A 25,762-nucleotide genomic window follows, 5' to 3' on the forward strand; every position below is an offset into this window, starting at 1 on the left:
TGTCTCATCAACACCAGAGAGTAGTTCAGCATGCTCTCTTTCTACACCACACTACATTCACACAACATACACACCTTTTCCCAAAATTCAAAATTCAAAATGGCACACAATACCACTGCCTCGGAGTCCCCTTGTGGGGGGGAGGGGACCATAAATTCCCCCAGGGAGGACTCCCCTTCTGGCTGCCGACTTGAGAGGGGTCCTGATAACTCCTCGAACCTCCTCGTTATCAATTTCTGCAACATTCGAGGTCTTAGTTCTAATTTCCATTCTGTGGAACACCATCTCTCCTCTAAACCTCACCTTCTCTTCCTCACCGAAACACAGGTTTCTGAGGCTACTGACAGCAGTCTCTACTCTGTTCCCTCCTACTATCTCTATCCTAAATTTCAATCCAAAGCTGGATGTTGCGCCTACGTGCGCAATGACATCACTTGCTCTCGTGCCCACGACCTTGACTCTTCTGAATTTTCCACCATCTGGCTAAGACTTCATTGTCATTCTATTACTAAATACATCTGTGCTGTTTATCTCTCACCTAACTACTAACTATGTAAAATTCTTTGACTATTTGAACTCTGAAGTGGAGCACATCTTGACTCACTCTCCCTTTGTTGAAATCTCCATCTTGGGAGATTTCAGTGTTCACCACCAGCTTTGGCATAAACCTATCAACAGTGGTGTTCCACAGGGCTCTGTCCTATCACCTACTCTCTTCCTGTTATTTATCAATGATCTTTCTATAACAAACTGTCCTGTCCACTCATACGCCGACGACTCCACATTGCATTATTCAACTTCTTTAAAAAGAAGGCCATCCCAACAGGAAGTACACGACTCCAGACTGGAAGCTGCAGAACGCTTAACCTCAGACCTTGCTATCATTTCCAATTGGGGCAGAAGGAACCTTCTGTCCTTCAATGCCTCAAAAACTCAATTTCTCCACCTATCAACTCGACACAATCTTTCAAACACCTATCCCCTATTCTTCGACAACACTCAGCTGTCACCTTCTTCAACACTAAATATCCTCGGTGTATCCTTAACTCAAAATCTCAACTGGAAACTTCATATCTCCTCTCTCGCTAAATCAGCTTCCTCAAGGTTGGGCGTTCTGTATCGTCTCCACCAGTTCTTCTCCCCCACACAGTTGCTATCCATATACAGGGCCTAGTATGAATCTCACGTGTAGGGGGGCTCCACTCACTCAGCTTTTCTAGACAGAGTGGAATCTAAGGCTCTTTGTCTCATCAGCTCTCCTCCTCCTACTGATAGTCTTCTAACTTCTAACTTGCTAACTGCATACCTCATCCCTATACTGTCAAGTTAACCAGCATCTTCACTCTTTCATCCCTCATGCTGGAACAATCTTCCTTCATCTGTATTTCCTCCTGCCTCGACTTGAACTCTTCAAAGAGAGGTATCAGGACACCTCCTCCCAAATTGACCTTAGGAGTGGTAGCGGGCTTTTTTTTATTATTGTTTCCTTTTTTTGTGCCCTTGAGCTGTCTCCTTTGTTGAAAAAAAAAAAAAAGTCCGTGCCTGTCTCTGTGGGTGCTGATGCTGCCGTCTGCCATCTGCGCTCTCTCCTCTCCTCCCACTGGCCCTCTTTCCTTTGTTCACTTGTCTGAATGCCTGCCTTGATGGCAAGCCTCCATCTGCTGTGATCTGCCAGCTGTGGCTTCCCAGCCTGTTGGGTTGAAGGGTTTACCCCAATCCTTAATCGGAAATGTAAGTGGTCTGAGGAGGTCGTTCTGCAGCCTCCAGCCTGGAGTCATGTAACTCCTGTTGAGAGGGTCTTCTTTTGAAAGAAGTTGAATAATGCAGAGTGGAGTCATCAGTGTATGAGTGGATAGGACAGTTTGTTATGGAAAGAAGATCATTGATGAATAACAGGAAGAGTCGTGAGGGGGTGATGACGAGCCCTGTGGAACACCAACAGCACGGGGTTTATGAGATGGAAGACGGAAAGGAAGACAAATGTCCGAAATCTTCATTATGGCAGGAGAACAGCGGTTGATGAGTGAAATAAGGGAAGACAGCTGCAATTTGTAGGGCATGTAATGAGAAGACGAACTTGAGAACACTGTTCTGACCGGCATGGTGGAAGGCACTAGAGACAGAGGACGACAAAGAGAGAAATACCTGATTGGATGAGAAACATCTCCATAGGAATGAACATCAAGTCCTGCAGAGAACGAGATAGAGATGTGGCGTGATGTGGCGGTCATGAAAACTGGAAATAAAGGAACAGAGATCTTTTTGCTGCTGTATCTCAAAAAATTACGGCCACACAAAAAAAAAACACCACTGGAAAGAGGAGGCCAAGAGCCACTCACTCTTTATCTCCCTCAAAAAACTATCCATCATTGCTAAAAATACAAAAACACCATTGGAACATTTATACAGTCAGCCGTAATGCAACTACTGAGTAGATCTCTTGATGCCAAAATGCCGCTATATTGGTCAACAACATACACCGGTTGCTTGTCCATAGATTTTCAACGCTTTTCTGCACTAGAGTTGGAACGAGGGTTAAGGGATTTTTTATGTTAATATTAATGCCATTCTTTTGTGGCAAAAGTTAACAAAAACAAAAAACTTTTCTTGTGCAGTGATCATTCATTTATGGCATGGTGGGGGAGGCAACATTCCTCCCCAATCTACACTCCCATTTGATTATGATAACTTAGGGCATGGACTGCCATAAGTAGTCCTTAATATTACCTATCATCGGTAGAGTGAACTATATTTTAGCTTTTTCCTGAGATATGTTAACTGTATATGAGGTCTTGTCTGCCCCTGTATAGAGTATGCATCGCATCCCATGGACTGAGGGGCTCCACCCATACAGCTCTTTTGAACAGAGTCTATTTTTTGTGGGAGCTGTGTTGGAGACTTTTTTCTAGTTTGTTGTGCCCTTGCCCCACCTCCTCATTTGTAAAAAAAGAAAATAGAGGAATAAATTAAAGGTACTTAATGTGTCAGGTCTTATGGTCTGCCTCATATTTATGTGATAAGCCATACAGGCATGTCCTGCACTGTATGGTAAGAGAAAGTTATTCAAATTCATATTGTATGTAAATGAAAAATCACATGAAGGATCACATTGTTTCCTGCACATCTTTTGAATCATCAGGTATTACAGACTTACATGTCAGATGTAAAAGGTTTAATATTCAGTGATGTTATCCTTCTGGTACTTTATCAACTAGTACTTTGTTGCAGGATATCAATTTTGAGTTTCAAGAAAAGATTGTCAAAATTTGGCCAATGAAAATCTACTTGAGAACTTTAGAGGAGATAAAATCTGTTCCTTGGGAAAGAGTTGGCCACACTCTACTAAGCTGTCTACTCGGGCAGATGCTAATGAACCTCTTCCTTCATCATCAGGGCATGCTGGACTTCGACTTTGTTTGCTCCCGCATTGAACCATCGGTTGCAGCTATGGTATACCCCTTCACTGGAGACCATAAACAAAAGTTCTATTGGGGTCACAAGGAGATCCTCATCCCAGGTAGAAAGGGGGTTCCCAACAGTATTACCATGTAGGAATGTCAGCATATTTATTTGTAGGTCAGAAAAAAGTTGGTGCATAGTGAGAAAAGTGAGGGTGATTTTTTTTTTCACTGCATGCCATAAGCAACTGAAAATCAAACAGTGTATCTACATATGGTTTTCGGTTAAGAATATTACGGTAACTGCAGTTATATCACTGCTCTGATAATTAGTTTTCTGCTTAAGGGATGTGTAAATTTGTAAAACAAAGTTTGATTTGGAAAGTGATAACCTTAGGCATGTATGCATGCTTTTTATGTGTGGTGTCACTGGTGTGTGTGTGACTAGTAAGTAGTGGATGGTATTAGATTTTGTAAATTCAAAAAATGGAGAGAATATTTATCAGTAAAAATGATAATCTTAGCATCAGACAGCTAGTTATCCAAACAAGATAATCTTTCTTATAAAGTAACATGTTTGCAGTGTACAAGAGCATGGCTGATTCAATGAAGAAACATCCTGAGGCAGATGTTTTGATCAGTTTTGCCTCTCTCCGCTCTGCCTATGACTCCACCATTGAAACACTTACTTTCCCACAGGTCAGTGTGCCAGTAAAGTGTCAGTAGAGCTGATAATAAATTCCTGCTGACATTGTAGCGAGTCATAAATGCTGAAGATTTAAAGATTAAAAATGCTATACTCTGTGCACCTCAGATCCGCACAATTGCAATCATCGCTGAGGGCATTCCCGAAAACATGACTCGCATCCTTATCAAGAAGGCAACAGAGTTGGGTGTGTCCATCATTGGTCCAGCCACAGTTGGAGGGATCAAGCCTGGCTGCTTCAAAATTGGCAACACTGGTGGCATGATGGACAACATCCTCCACTCCAAGCTTTACCGTCCTGGCAGGTTAGTGTTATAGTATTACTGGATGGAAGAACTGGGTGAATGTTTTTTTCTGCATTGTGACCACTTTCCCATGGTGGGCAAATCTGGGCTAGCCTCCAGCTTGTGAAAAGCTGCCCAGCCTAGGGGTACGAGAAGCTAATGTGACCATAGCTTAACATTACTACATCGTTGTATGTTCACAAAGTCCAGTTGGGCTGTAAATAATAATGCAGGTCAGGTGTGCAAGCAACTGAAGAGAATTGGAGGGTAGTAAAAATTCCTTCAGCACTATCCAGACCCTTCATTTATCCAGAAGGGCCTTGGCCGAATGAATGCAGATATCTGAAGGGTTACTATACCCATACATTATGAATGGGATCTACCTGAAGATGTTAAGAATGAATATTAGTTATGTTGCTCAGGAAATGTAAAAACATTGATCAGAGTTTGAGAAATATGTATTGTTCATTTAGATTTTCATATGGAGGAATATTGCCTGTAGCAGCTGCATTATTATTCCTGCTCTAAAAATTAGGAAGCTGTGATTGCCAGTGATTTAGAAGGACTTGTGCATTATATGCCTTGAAAATTGTATTTATTCTCCCCCAGATAAGAATTCATCTGATAGTATTATAGAAACCCTCTACTCTGAATGCACATGAGTGAATTTCTAGTCATTGCAAATTTTAATTAGTGATTAGCTCTCTTCAGCTCAAAAATACTCCCCCTGATGATGTTACTTTTTGTGAGATTTTGGTTATTATGAAATGGAAAACTCGCCTATGGTTTCCAACACAACCACTGTTTCTCTTTGCAGTGTTGCCTATGTATCTCGATCTGGTGGGATGTCCAATGAACTAAACAACATTATATCTCACAATACTGATGGAGTGTATGAAGGTGTGGCAATTGGAGGTGACCGTTACCCTGGTACCACTTTCATGGATCATCTCCTTCGTTACCATGACAATCCTGAGGTATGATTGACCATTAGCAAATCATCTATCAAATTATATACCACTTCCCAGATTTAGATATCAATCACTCTCCTCTTAGAACACCTTTAAAAATGTATTCCCTAACATCCTACAGGTGAAGATGCTGGTGTTGCTGGGGGAAGTGGGAGGCATTGAGGAGTATGAAGTGGTTGAGGCACTCAAGGCAAAGAGGATTGTCAAGCCCATTGTTGCATGGTGCATAGGAACCTGTGCTGGTGAGTGTGTATGGTGCGGGTTGACTGACTACTAATTTTCACATGTTTTGTTTATTATGTCTTAGTCATAAGGATATGCATTGAGTTAATTTCTAACCATAAAGTATACTTATTCATTTATTTTACATATTTGTTTATATTTTCCATCTCTCTAGGCATGTTTAGCTCAGAGGTTCAGTTTGGTCATGCTGGAGCTTGTGCCAATGCCGAGCGTGAAACAGCAGTGGCCAAGAACAAGGCCTTGTCTGAGGTGGGAGCTAATGTTCCATCCAGCTTTGATGACCTTGGAGAGGTGGGTAACACAGTGGCATGTTTTTATGAATGTAATATGTACTTCTCAAGACTTTAGAAATAACTTATTCATAAACACTGAAAAAGAAACATTCATGAGAAAAGTGTTGCACATTGATTTTTTTTCTTCGATATTAGTAATTTCCTTGTCAGTTTTACATTCCTAAACTTGATAGAGCTATCCTATATGGCAGGGGTACTCAACTGGTGGTCCGCGATCTGAATCCGGACCTTCTGAGTGTTGTAGCTGGACTCCAGGCTCCAGGAGTAGAAAATATAATTAAATGTCATGAAGGTCCTGGCGATGCATTTTGTCAGAATTACAATAACTAATGTTCTTTCAATGATGGTGATCATCTTGCTTTCCTAACAGACTCCTGGTCTCTCTGGCTCTCTTAGCCATTTTGGTGAAACTTGTTGTTGCCTTACACATCTCTGAAGCTTTTTGACAGTGTCTGACACAAATCTCTTTGCTTTTTAAACTACCCTCTTGTAGATTCTATCCTTCTCTCTTGTTTTATCTCCAGTTTCCTTTCAGGCTGCTCCATTTCCACTTTGGAAGATGGTCACAGTTCTGCCCCTGAAATTATCAACAGGGCTCTTTTCTATCTCCATTCTCTTGTTCATTAATCTTTCTTACACATACTGTTTTATACATTCCCATGCCAATGACTACTTTGCATTACTCAACATATTTTAACAAAAGCCCCCTCAACAGGAATTACACAACTTAAGATTGGACGTTGCAGAACACAATGTCTGACCTTACTATCATTTCTGAATGGGACAGAAAGAACTTAAGCATCCTTCAATGCCTCAAAAACTCAACTACTTCGTTGGATAACTCGACACAATCTTCCAGATCTCTATCCCTTATTCTTCAGTAACACTCTGCTGTCCCCTTATTCTACTCCAAACATACGTGGTCTATCCTCAACTCAGAATCATAACCAGAAATTTCATATCTCATCTCTTGCTAAATCAGCTTTCTTTGTGGTTAGGCATTCTGTATCATCTCCACCAGTTTTTCCCCCCTTCCAAATGCTATCCATATACAAGGGCCTTGTACCCCCCTCACATGGAGTATGCATCTCATGTGTGGAGGGTTTCAAACACACACAACCTTTTTGGATAGAGATAGTTTGGATAGTTTTTATTTGTATTTCATTCATATGCTATCCAAATATTTATGCAATAGTTAACCAGCATCTTCATTTTTTTCATCTCTTGCTGCCAAACTTTTGAACAGCCTTCCTTTGTTTGTATTTTCTCCTGCCCCTAACCTGAATGGCTTCAAGAGGGGAGTACCAAGACACATCTCCAATCAAATTGGACCTCTGTTGACCAGAGGTGGGCAAGTGCGGTACTTAGTGCGGTAGTACCGCATCACAAAAAAGTACCGCACTACCGCAAATTTTCTGAAAATACCGCACTACACAGACCGCACTAAAAAATCCTGCGGTACTTTTTTGCGGTACTTTTTTGTGGTACTTTGAAAACTATCGAAGACGACATTTGCAGTGCGGTATGCTCACAGATTTTTTCAGTGAATTGGACTCGATCAGTCAATTGGTATCAGTCATCAGAATCAGTGATTCAATCATTCTGACTTTTCAGTTATTGTTCAAAATTAAATACTAAATAGACAGACTAAACTACTACACTGCGAGTCTTCTTTAATCTGCGCGGTGCCGGCCATTTCAACCCCGGACCCGTCTGGCCGATTTTTCTTTTTTTTATGAGCTTAAACAATCCTAAGCAATTGTAAGATAATGGAAAAACATGCAAAAAGTTGTTTAACAAAGTGTAAATTAAGGCATTTGTGAGTTGGGGGGCCGGGGCCGTCCACACACATGCGCCCGGGTGGCCAAGCACAAGATGTTGACGGTTTTCAATTTTCCCCATAAGAATAATGGTTCAAAGTTTGTGATGTCAACATTTGCGACCCGCAACATCAACCTATTTATCTCAAACTTGGAGACAGTACTGTACCATAATAAAGGAGAGAGGTGAATTATAATATTAATTGGCACACCTAACAACACCACTCGAGCGGTACAAACCTGGTGGAGGAACTGTTTTTGTGTCTCAAGCCAGGGTAGTGGGCCTAAACAGTTGCCTGAAACATACTAGAGTTAAATCAAAGGATGTGCTTATCTTTGTATCCATTCATACATGCTCTGGTAATATTGCTGTGGATTATGAATCACAAAATTGAGTGAAATTCTAGTGTAATAAACACACAAAATCTCTGTCACTAGTAAAATTGAAAGTAATAATGAAAGTTATGGCTCTTTGACATAAACGTATGGACATAAATATGAAAGCTCACCAAAGTCAGAATAAGTAACATCACCTGCTTTGCGTAGTAAAAATATGCTCATTCAATGAATCTGATACCTGCAACATGACGCGAGCTGCTACCAGACATGTGGAAACATCGAGTGACTTAGCGCAGGGATTTTGGATGTGGAAATGCTAATGTGAAGAACATGCCAGCATACATGGGATGTTGCCGACTGCAAGTCTTATTCATGGAAGAAAGTAGACAAATACCTGTGTATGGAAAGGCTGAAGGACAGGGTACTCTTCCATCCCAGAAAACACAGCCATGGAGACAAAAATCATGTAAAATGAATAAAAAGATGTGTGGCTTGGAGAGGAACAAAACTCACATGTCTGCTCCAAACATTTCAAGTAATGGCCCTTCCCAAGCACACCCACACCCAGAAAACTTTATTTACAATGACTGGAGAAGATCACCCACACCCAGAATGAAGAATGTCAAGCAGATTAAGTCTTTAACCATCGGTGAAGGTACAAACTCGGCGGTGTTTTGGTGCCGGCTTCTGGCACCTGGTTGCAGTTGTTGTACAAAATATGAACATATTTTCATATTTGGATTCTGTTATTTGTTCAGTGTTTTGCAAAAGAAAAAAGAACTAAAAATATAGTGATGCTTTGGAATGTAATATTCTTTACGGAACCCAATAGTTACATTACCTCATTCTGGCTCTGAAATGTGCTGAATCCACGTCGTGTGAGGAGATGTTAGGTGCACGTATTAACTGTGATATGAGGTGTAGATTCATTTCAGGAATCTAGTTTGATGGCCGTAATAGGTAGAGGGTGACTTAGTAAGTGTAACAGTTTATCAGAATGACATGACCTATTATTTTTGGTAAGACTTCAATTTTGATTCCTAGAGCCTCCTTAGTAATTAATATTTTTTCTTTGGATTTAGAATCAGCTGGACTTCTATTGAGTTTATAACATTTTAGGAGTGAAGAATAATTATACCCTTTTAAAAGTGTAAAAGTGTACCTCCTAACATATGCATAAAAAAGTTGTTAGAAGTTCAACTAGTATGGGAATACTACATGTTTCAAGACCTTGTAAATCTTGTTTACCATTTTACATTACCTCTACATACAAATTGTTATTGATCATCTGCTTCATTATAACAATATATTTTATGATCTTACCAGGAAGTGAGAAGAGTATACCAGCAGTTGCTACAAAAGGGCATCATTGTCCCCAAGGAAGAGGTTCCTCCTCCAACAGTACCCATGGACTTCAGCTGGGCCAGGGTAAGTGGTAAGCTTACTTTACTATAAGTGAAACAGAAGCTAAAAACATTGATCGTTACCATTAAAATTATAAGGGCCTGATCATTTTGAAATTTATGCTTAATAACCTCACCTCATACAAAGACACCTTTTAAAGAACTCCCTTTGTTGAAAGGCCATGACTAAAGTCCCTCATTATCGTTTACATTCTATATTTTATTCATTTTCAATCTGTCAGTGATGGGGGACACATGCCAAGGAGCATATATCCACGCTCACTCTATGATGCCACCCCCAAGGGGTCGTCTGAGCAAGACTCTATGCAGGCACTTTTCCCATACCAAGTATCTCTAAGCACAATCCATTGACTTGATGTAGCCATAAGCTTTGTGAATGCCTCCTTGGCCTCCTCCACTTGGGATTCCCTTACATGGGCAACCAAGTGAGCAGGGTAACAAATACTCCACGCCTGCTAATAGGCTACTGGTAACAGGAACTTAACGACTCAAGGCTGGAGGCAACAGAACGCTTAGCCTCAGACCTTACTATTATTTCCGATTGGGGCAAGAGGAACCTGGTGTCCTTCAACGCCTCAAAAACACAGTTTCTCCACCTATCCACTCGACACAATCTTCCAAACAAACTACCCCCTATTCTTTGACAACATTCAGCTATCACCTTCTTCAACACTACACATCCTCAGTCTATCCTTAACTCAAAATTTCAACTGGAAACTTCATATCTCATCTCTTACTAAATCAGCTTCCTCGAGGCTGGGCGTTCTGTACCGTCTCCGCCAGTTCTTCTCCCCCGCACAATTGCTATCCATTTACAGGTGTCTTGTCTGCCCTCATATGGAATATGCATCTCATGTATATTTTCAAGGTGGCTGCTCTTCTGAACTTGCTAACTGCATGCTTCCACCCCTCCCACGGCCTCGCCTCACACGACTTTCTACTCATGCTCATCCCTATACTGTCCAAACCCCTTATGCAAGAGTCAACCAGCATCTTCACTCTTTCATCCCTCACGCTGGTAAACTCTGGAACAGTCTTCCTTCATCTGTATTTCCTCCTGCCTACAACTTGAACTCTTTCAAGAAGAGGATATCAGGACATCTCTCCTCCCTAAATTGACCTCTCTTTTTGACCACTCCTTTGACTTCTATTCAGGAGCAGTAAGTAGCAGGCTTTTTTTTTTTTTTTTTTTTTTTTTTTTTGCCCTTGAACTGTCTCCTTAGCTGTAAAAAAAAAAAAAAAAAAAAAAATTGTTGCACAACGTTGTATGGCTACCAGCTCAACTAAACGCAGGGCAAGCTTATTCTGGAGGTGGTAAAAGCGTGACGGGGGTATTTCAAATCTTACGCTGATCAAATATTCGTAATTTTTCACCGATTTTTCTTGGATTTTATCACAATTTTGGACTGGCCACATTATTGCAGGATACTTGGGGTTTCCAGATACCTGGGGGCCAGATAGCTGCACTTTTCATATATATATATATATATATATATATATATATATATATATATATATATATATATATATATATATATATATATATATATATATATATATATATATATATATATATATATATATATATATATATATATATATATATATATATATATATATATATATATATATATATATATATATATATATATATATATATATATATATATATATATATATATATATATATATATAAAGCCCACGTTCCTGGAGATGTCGCGTTATTTAAACATAATTTCCCCATAGGAAACAATGGTAATAGGGGGTGTTATGTTCCTGGTCACTTGGAAAGTCCCTATTTTGGGGGTTTTGTTACTCTGACCTTAAAAAAACACATTATTAATACATTAGTGGGTCACAGAAACAGCAAGGGCGCACCTTCTCAATTTGTTTAAATTTGTTCTTCACCCACGCCGGCCACCGCCCCTCCCCACCCAGCACCCCCGCCACTGGCCACTCCCCTCACCTCCGCCACTGGCCACTCCCCTCACCTCCACCATCCCACCTCACCTGCCTCACTCCTCTTCCTCTGACCGCCCATGCTGTTGGTGACAAGGATGACTCCTTTGAGTTGGAGTTTTCTAAAGAAAGAATTGCTGCACTGCACTTGCGAGTTGCTGACACAACAAAGACGCGTCCCTGCACTCACCATCATCGCCCTGTTGATGCGTCGCTTGTCGCCGCCGCCATCCGCCGGGTCCCCACCCCGCTCTTCCCTCTCCCTCCTCACCCCGTCCTTCCACCTCCTGAGGAGGTGGAAGGATGGGGTGAGGAGGGAGGAGGGAGAGCGGGGTGAGGATTCGGCAGACGACGACGACGACCAGTGACGCATCAACAAAGTGATGATGGTGAGTATGAGGACGTGTTTCCGTTGTGGCAGTGACTTACAAATGTAATGTAGCAATTCTCTCCTTAGAAAACTTTAACTTAAAGGAGTTATCTTTGTCACCAATAGCATGGGTAGTCAAAGGAAGAGGAAGGAGGCAAGTGAGGCGGAGTGGCGGAGGTGAAGGGAGTGGCTGGTGTTGGGAGCGCGAGGTGAGGAGGGATGGTGGCCGACGCAGGTGAAGAACAAATTTAAATAAAATGAGAAAGTGTGTTTTTGTTGTTTCTGTAACCTACTAATGAATTAATAGTTTTTTTTTTTTTTTTTTTTTTTTTTAAGGTTAGAGTAACAGAATCCCCAAAATAGGCAGACTTTCCCAGTGTCCAGGAATGTAAACCCCCTATCACCATTGTTTCCTATGGGGAAATTATGTTTAAATAACTTGATTTTAAATATCGTGACATCTCCAGGAACGTAACCCTTGCGTTAATCGAGAGGTGACTGTATGTATGTATGTATGTATGTATATAATACTAATACTACTAATAATAATAATAAACTTGGCCATGATCAGGGTAAAAGTTTGAGGACTACTTTATCAAAACGGCAGCAAACAAACTCCTCCATCCAGCAAAAGGCTTTGAAAGAATTTAAACATTATTGTGTAAACTTGGTATCTATATTAACTTGCTGTTGTTTATAATATTTTCAAAGCTGTTATTGGTGATATCCTACTGTATTTACTTTTTGTTATTATTAAGGAGATGGGATACCAGAAAGTAAATAGTTACATTATGTATTTATTGCTCACAATCTTCTATTACCAAGCTTTTGTTTTCATAAACTGTGAAGATGCATGTTTCTCCTGCAGGAGCTGGGCCTGATTCGTAAGCCTGCTTCCTTCATGACTTCAATCAGTGATGAACGAGGCCAGGAACTGCTCTATGCTGGCATGCCCATTTCAGCTGTCCTTGAGCAAGGTATGTATTAATTACATTACCTGTGTCTTGGGCCACATGTGCACCGTTGATTACATTCCTTTCTAGGAGAGGTACAGTGATGAGTAAACAAAGGTATACAATTTTTCACCTTCATAAATATTGATTGGACCTCCTCCTGCTTCTGATACTCAAGTAGAAGACAAAGAAAAGAACAACGAAACATAATACAATACACACTTGATTATTTTGTACATATGTAACAGACTTTTGGCAGGTATTAATATTTTTTTATTTACAAAAAAATAATATTATAAAATGCAAAAATAGATTTAAAACAATATTGCTGTGCAGAACTAAAGTTAGGAAATTGAAAACCACAATCATTGAAAATAAATAAAAAATATTTCACATTATATAACTTTCCATAATTTACATTTTTATACTAGAAGATATTGGAACAGTCTGCTCTTCTTTGATCAATACCACACTCAGGTTGAAAAGAAAACACCCCATTATAATAAAAGACAAATATGTATTTTGGTGAAACAAATTTTACCTTTTAATTTAAAAAAATTCTTACACAGAAATCTTCCCCATAATCATGAAAAAAAAAGTTTTGCAGAACATATAACATTTAACACTACATAAAACAGCATGTCCACTATGTGAAAAGAGAAAAGTTTGCCTGTATGATTTTCATGCATTTTGCCTCCACAAAACATGTGGTACAGAGATGTGGCTTAACTTCACACATTATGGAATGTGTTTACTCTTCTAGCTTATTTCTGGCTGCCTTGAATTATTCAGAAAGGTATTTCATTGCAGCCACAGCATCTTTTTCTTGTACCTGTCTTACTCCAGCTCTCTGTCAGTATATGTGAGCACCTTTTTCCTGATAGGACTCCAGGATTTCTTCAGGCTCATTTCCACTCAACCCTTTCATTGCTAAATGCTTGCAGCGGGCGTTAGGCGTATTTGCTGGTGGCGCTAAACACTCGCTGCGAGCTCCACCCACACTCAAATCTCCCGCGTATGAGAGTGTTCCAACACTAATTCTCACAACACGGGATTGCCAATTGAGTGGGTTCTTCACTAAATTTGGTGGAAAATCATATCAGCCCAGCGCGGCAAATCTACGGACGAGTAACTGGTGGATGTTCTTGCCCAATATAGCGGCATTTTTGCATAGCTTCACCTATCACCTGACTGATTCTTTGACCAAATAGTTGTAAATATTGCAGTTGGCAATACTCCCTTGCCAGAGTCTGAAAAAGAGATGTCCGCAGTTCCCTCAATATGGCTGATCATCCCGCATGCACCGATGTAAGTGTTAACATTCAACACTCCCTGAACGTGCATGTACGTTCGCAAGAGAGGCATACAAAACCAACTCCTATAGATTTGGACCTCCTCTTTCTAGTGGTGTTTTTGGTTTTTTGCTGTGATGTATAGTTTTTGAGATAGAGGTTAAAAGAACCACCCCATTGGGCTCCCTGACTGTACCTGAGGGGATAGTCATGTCCAGACTGCACGCAAGGAAAGGGTTAATGAAAACACTAAAGATTTTCAAAATTGCAAGTTATCCAACTCAGCCCAAGGGAAGTACTGACAGTGGAGAACCCATGCATTGGGGGGATTTCCTCTTCATAACCTAGGTCACTAATCTGTTTTCTTACACTGAATATTTGAGTGAAAATTGATTCAGGCTCACCCAACAATTCTGTAACTGAGCAAAGCACAAGTTGTTTGGTTGTGGTTGCTGCATTTGCTCCTAAACAAGTCTGGAGGAGTGATCATGGTGGAAGGTATGATGGTTTAATTCCTGGTACCTGGGAAAATCTGAGGAAGGTGAGCTGTGGTAATTCGGATATCACGCTGGCCCAGTGTCCTGGGGTCCCACCACAGACTCAAGGGCTGAGGTAATGGAAATGAGATGCAATGTAATGTGCAACCTAATGCATGTCCCCAACTGTACAGGCTCAGGGGCTAAGACAGTGGAGATGAGTGCTGATGCAACATGCACTTAAAGTGTATGCTCCCAGTTCTACCTTTACCTTTAATAATGACCATTTTTTGTGGCAGGTCTTGGCATTGGAGGAACTCTGTCACTGCTATGGTTCCAGCGTCGCCTGCCTCCCTATGCCACCACCTTCCTGGAGATGTGCCTGATGGTGACAGCAGATCATGGTCCAGCAGTGTCCGGAGCACACAACACTATTGTCTGCACCAGAGCTGGCAAAGACCTTGTGTCTTCCCTTGTGTCTGGACTTTTGACAATTGTGAGTGTGAATGTGATGCACAAAATAAATGCATTGCTGCTGAGGATATATACATATATTTTGTTTTGCAAATTCATGCAAGATATTACTTCAGATGCATTAAACTCCCCATTATCCCTTTTGAATGTGAAGTTTCAGATATTGCAGTGGATGGAGTGTTTTCTCTTTCTAAAACAAATAAAAAGCAATTGATTTCTTGAATTACTTTTTTTGTTATTCTAATAATATTTCTTTTTCACTAAATAGTTAAAGAATTTTTCCAGAAGTATAGTAATGGTGTGCTGCTCATAGTATTAGCTAGTTGCATGGAGCCAATGTGGAGCACTGTTTAATTCCATGTGTGAAGGTCTATCACACTTTACTGCGAATTCCCATGCCTAGAGACATTCATTACATTTGATTGAACCAAATGTGCAGATAATCTCATTTATGCAGTGGCTGTTCATATACCCACCATGTTTTTTTAAGTTCAGTCATTGTCACTTGAAATTACCTAATTGAGGTTCTCTTTATTAATTTTGGTTTCATTGAAAACACTTGTCAGTTGAAAGGGTGTCAGATCTAGTTGGCTCTTTGGTAGTACAGTATGTGTATTTTGCCCATAGAGATGAAAGTTTATATTTTAGCCATGACACCACACCACTGATGTTCCAACCTAGCGTTAACTTTGGCTTGATACTCTGTTTACCTTAGATGAATGAGTGCAGTATCTTTCTCCTTTTCATAAAGCCACTTGATGGAAACAAAGGCTGAATGGATGGCCAAAGGGTTGCCAAATGTCTGATTTTTTGCCTCAACATCTTACCCAAGTGTGCAGCTATTAGTAATGTCTAATTAATGGAAGCAAATAACTTTAGTAACCAGAATGATGCACAATCTTTAACCCCTACTACATGCCAAAGTTTGAATACATTTCAGTATAGCTTATAACCTGCCCAAATATCCATCCCCCTTTATTAATATTTTCCACCCTTGGTAATATGAATGTTTACTTAGAGTGAGCATGTTTAGAATATTGAAGGGGTTACAAGACATTTCATTCATTATCTTGGCAGTGTGTAATACTAATGATAATTGTGAGAAACTTACATTTAAGGGACAGTATAAGCTTAGTGATTTAGATGCGTGAGTCATTGTGTCACATTTTAATTGGATTCTATCCATCTTATACAAGTTGAGTATGGATATCACCATAGCTGGGCGTTATCGCGATACTTTATCGTTGATAACAAAATCGGGTTATCGGCCATCCACTACTTATTTAAATATATATCGGTATCTTCGTTACTTTTGTAACGAAACTAGCGATAATCGCTACTTTTTTTGCGCCTCTCAGAAAAAACACCTTGTTTCCTCCCTACTGCGCATGCGTGGCCCGGGCGCCCGGTGTTGTATGAAAAAAACTTCGGGGTATGAAATATCTTCAGTGAAGAGATTTCATACTTAGGTCATCAACATTAAAACACTAGGTTATTTTTTATGTTAGACTCAAAAATCAATATATCAAAGAGAAAAATCATTTAACTTTGCCCAAAAAATTATTATTCACTGCCTCAACTTTGATATTCCATATTCGTTTGTGAGCATGCCATGGTATTGGAGGCACCCGGTGTTGTGTTATTTGGTGTCCCATCGTCAAAAGCTGGCGCTTTTGTTTACAAACACTGGTCTCTCGTGAACTGCGCATGTTCAGACCAGTAAGTAGTTTGTATAGTCTCACAAAGCTTTTTAACACTTTAAGAGTTGCTGGAAGGCCGAATCAGACATACAGTACCACCATCCTCGCTGTTTCTAGAACGACACTCTGTACATTTAAATACAACTCGCACAGAGTCGTTCTAGAAACAGTGGTGATGATGGTTGTGGTACTGTATGTCTTATTTAGCCTTCCAGCAACTCTTAATTACGGTTAAAAAGCTTTGTGAGTACAGGTCTACGCTTGCTAGTCTGAGCATGCGCAGTTCACGAGAGACCACTGATTCAGGCTTTTCTAGTATTACTGTCCATAGGTACGTGTCAACATGTGGTTTTCAGGTTTTGTAAGTTTTCTAAAATACAGATAATGAAAATTTGAATTTATCTATGTTTTTTATTTGAAATATCAACATAGTATCGTTTTTGCCTATCGGACTTATCGCTAGATAGTATCGGAATTGTGGATTTATATCGGGTATCGGTTATCGCCTATATTTGTGTCTCCAGTTAACGAATATCGGTTATCACCGATAAGGTTTTCCATTATCAGTTATCGGTTATTGGGAATAAGGTTTTCTGTTATCGTGCCCAGCTATGGATATCACCTCCATGTTTCAATCTGCTCATCATGGAGAGTGATGGTGGTGGTGCTGATGTTTTTCTTTACCTTTCTGTAGGGAGACAGGTTTGGAGGTGCTCTTGATGGAGCAGCAAGGCAGTTCAGCGAAGCTTTTGACAAAGGACTTCTTCCCATGGAATTTGTGAATGACATGCGCAAGAAGGGCCAACTCATCATGGGTATTGGCCATAGGGTGAAATCAGTAAGTGGAATGCAATAATAGCAATTTTATTTGTTTTCTATACTATTCAGAAGCAGTAATCTGAGACAAGGGTGTTTTGACTAAATGTATTGAATAAGGTATCCTTCTTTTCACAATATAGCTGTGAATGATTAGTTTGCCAGCTGTCAAGGAAAATTTCCATGCGATGTTATAAATGAGGGTTTCTAGATCTATATTAATATATTTACCAGTCTTAAGGGCCTTCCATGTATATAACTGAAATATTCAATCATTACAGCTAAATAATCCTGACAAGAGAGTGGAGATTATAAAGAACTTTGTGAAGAAGGACTTCCCTACCACACCTCTGTTGGACTATGCTCTTGAAGTGGAGAAAATCACCACAAGCAAAAAACCTAATCTTATCCTTAATGTGGATGGAGTTATTGGAGTGGCATTTGTAGACTTGCTTCGCAACTCTGGCTCCTTCACTAGGTAAGTTTGACTTCCTCATCCCTTAGGTCTAATTTGCTTCTCTCGAGATATATTTTTGCTCACCATGACAATCAATAATCACATTAATCAAGAATGAATATTCTCTAATTTGTGTAAACCTGAAGAGGAAACTTGAAGGTAGCAAGTAGAACTTAGTTTATCAACTTCATAGGTAGAGATTCATAGTTTTGAAGGTAGCCTTAGCAGTTGTAATTTGCTTTTATTAACCCAGTAGCAGTGGGGATCATGTTTCTTAATGGTCCCTCTAAGTGAGAAAAATGAGAAAAAATCATCACTCACACAAACCATTTCATAATATATATCGAAGCATTTGTGATCGGTTTATGTATCATCTATTTTTGGGAGTTTAAATCGTGGCACAAATTTGGCCCGTTGCTGCTACACGGTAAAGCCACAAATTCGGCCCGTTGCTGCTACCGGGTTAAACTAGTGCAATTTATATTAATTTTCCAGCAACAAATTGAACAAAGGTGTAGGCTGAAAATAATTTTGGGGGATAGACACACATGACTAAAAATATTCAAGTTAGCATTCTAAACACATTAATTGACAGCATTTTAAGGGAAAAGTGATAGATATTTGAGAGACAAAACAATTTATTGGTCATGATTCAACTAATCAAATTTAATTTCATATGATGGATTTTTTTACAATATTTATGCAAAGTTTAATTTATGTACTATATAGGAAATAATGAAAGCACCTATTCACACTTTAAGACCCAACATGCATTTTTGTTTAATCTGTTGCACTAGGTTTTGGAAATGTTATCCATGAAGACTTTTCAACATCTGAACAAAAATTTTAATATGCATTGCATTGTTTTATAAGGTCATTGATATAGGGAAAAGAATGTGAAGCAGAAAATAACTTGCATGGTTAGTGAAAATAGGGCCAATTTTTTTACCCATTATAATTTTCCCCATATGTTTAGGAATTTGCATTTAACAAATGTTTTTTGTACCTATTACTCATTGGATGTGAGGTCTTCCTTTATAAAAATATATTAAATTGGTGGTTCTTAAACTGGGGTGTTTGCTCCCCTGGGGGGCGCTAATAACTTACAGGGGGAGTGCGAGCCCTGGAGGAAAAGTTAGAATATCTGTTGTTGGAGTATTTTTTACTTAACAAGAGCATGGGTTAATACTGAGAAGTTCATGGAAAAAAGCAAAATTATCACCTTTATTTACTTTAGTTTTCTATAATCTATTTAGGGTCATCATTGTTGTAAGAACCACTGTATTGAATCATGAATCATAAAAACATACGTTATTTAGTATTGTTATTAGGAGTAGTGGGAGTCCTCGCTGTGCTGGCAGAGGAGTGTTTGTGTATGTGGAATCATTATTATTGGAAGCAGTGGGATTCCTCATTATGCTGACAGTGGAGTGTTTGCATGTGTGGAAACTATTATTGGGAGCAGTGGTTGGCAGGGGAGTGTCAGTGAAGAAAGTGTCATTGGGAGCAGTGGGAGTACTTGAGTGTGCACTCGTGAAGTGGCAGGAATCACTAGGAATAGTCTAGAAATTGGGCAGCCAATCATGTTACCCTTCTAATGTCCTGACATCATAACCAATGAATCACAACACCCTAGCATGATATCCTACCAGTCTACAAGTCCTGACTAGGTCTGGCCAAGATCTAGCTACAGTCATGGCCACCATAGCATGACTGACGTGTTTGGGGTGTGATCGACATGTTTGTGCATATGTGCATTTAAGCATGATAGCAGGAAAGCGTAATAGCTGACTGCATTATAACCTAGGGTTGGGTGTAATTAAAAAATAGGGCAAGAAGCTGAATGCCAATACATTTGGTAGGTTAGAAGAAGAGACCAGCATAGTACTGATAATATCTTGTTTTCTTACTCTACAATGAATATGGTGGATTTTATATTATGTCTTGTTGGAGCATTGAAGGGACATGACTGACAAAATTTTACATTTTTTTCTAAATCTGTCTGTTTTAGTCAATCGTGATGATAGTTTTCAAGGCAAGATTTACATTAAGTTAAAATCTTGTGTTGGCAGGGAAGAGGCTGAGGAGTACATCAACATCGGAACAATAAATGGACTATTTGTCCTTGGACGCTCCATGGGCTTCATTGGTGAGTGATTTAATAATCATTATTAATCATAATAAGTTATGAGTTGGAGTCTATCAGTCTATATCTGACACCCTGTCCCCTTGTGCAACTTCCCCGCAAGGTATGTGGCTACAGCAGAAGTCTCCAATTTTTGGTTTTAGTAATTCTTCTCACATTCAAACCATTGCCTGGCCATTCTCTCTCCAATATTCATCCAATCCATTGATGCATTTTACTGGTGGTCTGCCTCTAATACTATCACTCTCTGTTCTTTTGTTTTTGCCCTTGAGGTGCCTCCCTTGCTATAAAGAAAATTGTACACAAGTAATATGAACTTTCATCTAATGTAACGAACAATAATTGTTATATACAAAAATGGTTTAAATTAGCAAACTTTCAGCTCATATCAAACAAAGTTTTTTGCATGGCAAAAGTTTGCATTCCTCGGACAACAGATTTTTGGATATAGCGTTACCCCCTTTCCCCCAATTGGTTCATTAAAGAGAGGGTTTACTGCACTGGTGGTATCCACTGGTACTGGTACTGAGCAGTCTGGTACCATTACTATGTCATATAGCCAGTACTGTTAGTACCAGTACCAGTACTGGTATCTGCCCAGCCCTGCAGCCAAGAATACCTCTTTGTTTTATCAGCTGAACAGCTGCTTGCAGAGATGATCCAATATTAATACTCATTTCATATTTTTATCACCTAAGTTTTAATGAAAGAAGCACTCATTAGTAAATAATTGCATGGTATAATATGCTCAAGCACATGAAATGGAAAAAGAAAGTAGCATTGACTTCATGGTGAGTACCCAACAGTAAAGCAAGATTTTAATGATTATGTATTGGTAAATTTACAATAAACTACAGTACAATTTGTAATACATATAGCTGATGAATAATGCTACTTACGATATTTTATGCTGTTTTCAGGTAACATGAGTGCTCTATTCGGTACATTTTGTGTAAAATTGCTCTTGGTGTTTTTTGTGTGTGTCTAGAGCAGGGGTTCCCAACCAGTGGGTTACAACCCCCTTGTTAACAGGACTGAGTGGGGCAACGGGCAATGTCACACACCTGCATTGAGTTGACCTCTTAGATGCACAACAACCTGTGGGTGAGGGGTGAGCTAAACAGAACAGTGGATCAACTGTGTAGCCAAAATGGTGTCCCACATAACAGCTCCCTCACAATATTCCCACAGCAGCTCCTATAGGCAGCCCTTTACCAGAAACAGCAATCCTAGTCAAACGAATCATTCATAGAAAGTAAGAAGATGTAGAAGTGATGCTGGCCACACTCATAACTATGACATATGCTTAGATTACATACACTGCACCCCCTGCTGGCACAACCCCCTGTGCAATGCCTCCACAGGGTGTTTGGCTAACACCACCATCTTGGTAAAAATTCATTATTATTAGCTCTGTTGCATAATGTTGCACAGTGTTGTGTGACTTAATGGGTCAACTGAATACTGGGCTGGTGCCCACCCTTCCCACACAGCGACTCTTCAGCCCATCTTGACACAACTTCCCCACTCAGTCCTCCCAGCCAGTGGAAATATTTTTGTTAGTTCCACAGCTTTGGTCATTAGTTATAAAATTCAGGGCTTCTTTCTGTCCTATTGCTTGCCTTGAAATCGCCTGTTAGAAAAACTAGTCGCGGGGCCCTACCATAAAACAGAACAATGATCACTTTTCTTAATCTTCTGGCACCTACCCCTGTTTCCATGCCAAAATACACATCCACACAACTAATGCATCTCCCACATATTTCAGCATATTTGCTGTTATACCATCAATGTCCGTTGCCTTTCCTATTTTAACATTTTTGACTGGCTCCTCTATCTCACCCTTCCATCTCCCTGTGAATATGACTGCCCTGCCTTAATTTTTCCTCCTATACTCGCCACTTCCGGTCTTCCTCCCACACTTTTATTCATCAATGATTTAAAGTGCCTCTTTCATACATCTTTTGTCTTGTCATTCCTTTAACAAGCATCTATTATTCCCTCTTACTTTCCCATGCTTCTCTTGACTTCTTTGTAAAAAAAGCTGCTTGTTTTACAGATATTTTGCTGATATCTTCCAACCAAAGTCTTCAACCACTCTCTCGTTACTTTCCCAGAAAAGGTGGTGCCTGTGGCATTATGCTTCAGCTCGGTGGAATATACTTTTCAGATTTCCCGTGGAATGATTCCCTTTCAGGTCAGAGACCCCTCTGTGTGTGATGTGCCCAGAGCATTATGGAGGTGATTGTCTCTGGCATGGAGGCACACATTCCACACACTTTCAGTCATGCTTCTCATGCTATCAAAGATAAGAGAGACAGCTCATTAAAGGTACTTGAGCCTTCCATCCAACATTCACACACTTTACATTCGTGCTTTGAATCATGAAAAATTTATCCTTCAACTCACCAGAAACTTTCATTAACCCTAGATTACTATCGCTGTCGGACTAACGTGGTTACTATCGATGTCCGGAATTCCGGAAAAAATTTGCGGGCTTGAAAACACATATAAGAATGGTACAAAGTTTAAGTACAAAATTTTTACTTAAACTAGAATACATTCTTACTTCTATGACCTACAAACTTAACATATTACCCTAAAATAACATTACGAAAAAAAAAAAATGTATGAAACTTTCAAAAAATGCTACCTCTCATTTTCCTAATGAAGGCACCACTGCCAGGCAGTGTTGGCTGATTGTATTGAGTTGTGCCACATATGGAGTTCACACATCCCCCGAAATGTTCCAGCCTCGGAAGCCCTATTGCCTGCATTATACTTGATATGTTATAATTACTATCGTGTCCGGAATTCCGGACAATTGGGAACAGTTCAGGAATTAAGCATGGGAAAAACACAAACGTATCTCACGTACCAAGGGCAGAATGCTAACTGAAATGTCATGGCCGTACAGCACCGTACGTCTAACAGATTTCCTTCCACGACACAAATTAACCCCCCATGCCGGGATTCCGGACAACGATAGTAATCTAGGGTTAATAGATGTCAAAATCTTGCTAATCAGTTCTTCCAGTGACTTCTGGCACCTGGCCAATTCTTAAATTTGAGCTGAAACTGCCTTGTAATTCACCTAATTTTTCTTCATATTGTATGTTTCTTCAACACCTAAAAATGGGTCTAAAACCCAATCTGGAATTTTTGAGTCCCTGTGAATTGTGAGGTCCTAAGCTGTAGCTTGTTTGCATAAATTCAGCACTAACAACATGCAAATATTACTAAGAGATGTGTATGATTTGTTTATGAACAAATTTTTTTATTCTTTTGTCAGGTCACTACTTGGATCAGAAGCGCCTGAAGCAAGGGCTGTATCGCCACCCTTGGGATGACATCTCTTACGTCATGCCAGAGCACTACTCCTCATAAGGGATCTATGCTGTTTGTGACTTTTACACAGACTGACTCCTTCGGGATGGTACACTGCAGAAGAAAGTGCATGGCATTGCAGTAGTTTACTTTGTAAGATTATTTTTCTGGAACATGACATTTAAAGATAAGGAGAATTTCTGGTGCTGAGATTGGCCAATGCCAGTGGCTAGTGCAGGTGAGGCATCAAAGGAACCAGATTTCAGATTGCAGCCAATCATCAACTTGCAAATATATTTTTAAGATTGTTAAGATAGTTCCTCAGATTGCCTAGACAAGTCAAACCGCATATATTTTTTGAAATCAGTGATATAGCTCCCCAGATTGTATGGCTATTTTTAGTATGATTTTATGGAATACAGCACATTTCACATAAGGTACAGGATATTTTTATACACAACAGACTAAGGATGGAGTCTGGGATTAGTTATTTTCCTTTCTTGTGCCGACATAATATATTTCTTTATTTTATTTTTTATTTTTTATTTTTTTTTACGTTGCTGCTTATTGCGCCGGTAGACATCTTCCCGGTGGGGCCTGATGGTCGGCCCAAGGCTTCTTCCAGGTGGGGCCTGATGGTCGGCCCAGCCCGTTCTGGCGCAGGCGAGTGTTTTATAGTGGCGCCATCTTGCATTGGCTCATGCTGCCCCCCAGAACTCGTTCTTGATTCGCTTGGACGGCTTCCTCTAGAGTCCAGGTTGATGGGTGCCATTCATCGGTTCCATTCTTATGAGCTTTTAATCCCCATCAAAAGCATTGTCAATAAACAGCAGCATGCTGTATTTAAATTATTCACACAGGTAAGCAGTCTTGAGCAGTCAGCCTCAGGAACAAAATAGAAAATACTAAAACTTCAATTGTGTATATATGTGACTGTATAGCTGTCTCTCTGTTAATGTAATTTTAGAAATTTGTTTTATCAAGTACCAAAAGTTTTCCACAAGGACAATTAGTACAGTATTCTGAAGCACTTTCATATTTTTACTAATTTAACCTGCCTCCTGTGGGGTAAAGATGATAAATGAGGGTTGAGTGGTAAACTGTTTGTCTCTTGATTCTTGTGTATGCTGGATCTATGTATGTTGTGTACTCCTTGATCGTGATATATGAACTCGTCTTGTTCCTATAACCCAGTAATCTTGCCCCAATACAGTTGAACTCATTAAGGCAAGACAGATATTTTTAGTGTTGCTGTGCACTCATTTAGTCTGAAACCTAAGAGATGAGTGTACAGTAAAAGTGTTGTTGTCCTGCACTCTAGTTAGGATATGCACTTTAATCCCTCCAGTAAGTGCTTTAGCTCATTATTTTTTGTATAATGATGAAGATCTCTATGCTGAATCTAAGTGGTTGGTGTAGATATTCATAACATCCGTAACATCTCACTAAACAATTTTAATTTTACTTGGTCACATATCATATTTGACTATTGGTTTTTATTTTGGAAACATCAGTTTACTCATACTTACAGGTTGTAACTCTACTTGGACTTTGTTGTAGAGATACAGAAAAAACAAGTAAATCTGAGGGTTGAACCATATTTTCTATTGCATGCTAACTTCAAGCATTCACTCTACTGACCATCATGACTTTTTGCAATCTTGATGAAAACTATAAATACATCAAGTGGAAAAAGGCATGAGTCAGTATTGAATAGCTGTACAGTGTTGTAGATTTACACTGTTATGAGAATTTAATGTTTATTGTTGATCATCATAGTTTGTGATATTACTTGAAGCAGTTTGATAATGTAGAAAAGCCTAGTTGATGTTAAAACACTGTGATTGTAGTCCTTCGTGCACATCTGTTGCATCACTTGATTTTGGTCAATTTAGTAAATGCAACTTCAATTTATTGTAATTACTCAATGATTTTTAATCTACAATCACATTATACATTCCATTCCATTGTGTTGTGGTATTGTGCATAAGTAATTTTGGAAAAATAAATAAATAGTTTTTTAGGGAAATCTCATCTTTTAAGTCCCCACATCATGAGATTCAAAGATTCATTGCTAAAATTTTTTTATATAATAAATTAAGCTATATTTAACCCTTATACGCCTCCGTGGTCAGTGTGCCTGGCTTCTACTCCGCGGGCCCGGGTTTGAATCCCGGCCAGGGCAGTCGGCGTGCAGCTCACCCAGCTGTTCATCCTCCCTCTCGGGCTGGTCGATAAATGGGTACCTGGGGAAACCTGGGGAAGATAAACTGTGGTAACCCGGATGTCACACTGGCCCTGTGTCCCGGGGTAA

General features: G+C 39.6%; 1 protein-coding gene across 2 annotated transcripts in view; it reads left to right on the top strand.

Annotated features, from left to right (window-relative positions):
- LOC127009695 (ATP-citrate synthase-like) overlaps positions 1-25,477 on the top strand; it is a 50,687-nt gene extending 25,210 nt beyond the window's left edge. For both annotated transcript variants that reach the window (XM_050883022.1, XM_050883023.1), the window contains 13 exons: positions 3,394-3,517; positions 3,982-4,097; positions 4,213-4,409; positions 5,206-5,365; positions 5,481-5,601; positions 5,757-5,893; positions 9,381-9,482; positions 12,676-12,784; positions 14,828-15,024; positions 17,397-17,540; positions 17,800-17,996; positions 20,048-20,124; positions 23,414-25,477. In XM_050883022.1, coding sequence (XP_050738979.1) covers positions 3,394-3,517; positions 3,982-4,097; positions 4,213-4,409; positions 5,206-5,365; positions 5,481-5,601; positions 5,757-5,893; positions 9,381-9,482; positions 12,676-12,784; positions 14,828-15,024; positions 17,397-17,540; positions 17,800-17,996; positions 20,048-20,124; positions 23,414-23,508 — 1,776 coding nt within the window. In that variant the 3' untranslated portion in view covers positions 23,509-25,477. The remainder of the gene's footprint in view (positions 1-3,393; positions 3,518-3,981; positions 4,098-4,212; positions 4,410-5,205; positions 5,366-5,480; positions 5,602-5,756; positions 5,894-9,380; positions 9,483-12,675; positions 12,785-14,827; positions 15,025-17,396; positions 17,541-17,799; positions 17,997-20,047; positions 20,125-23,413) is intronic.
- The last annotated feature ends 285 nt before the right edge of the window (positions 25,478-25,762 follow it).

This window comes from Eriocheir sinensis, chromosome 41 (assembly GCF_024679095.1).
Source record: "Eriocheir sinensis breed Jianghai 21 chromosome 41, ASM2467909v1, whole genome shotgun sequence".
In the NCBI taxonomy this organism is placed as follows: Eukaryota; Metazoa; Arthropoda; class Malacostraca; order Decapoda; family Varunidae; genus Eriocheir; species Eriocheir sinensis.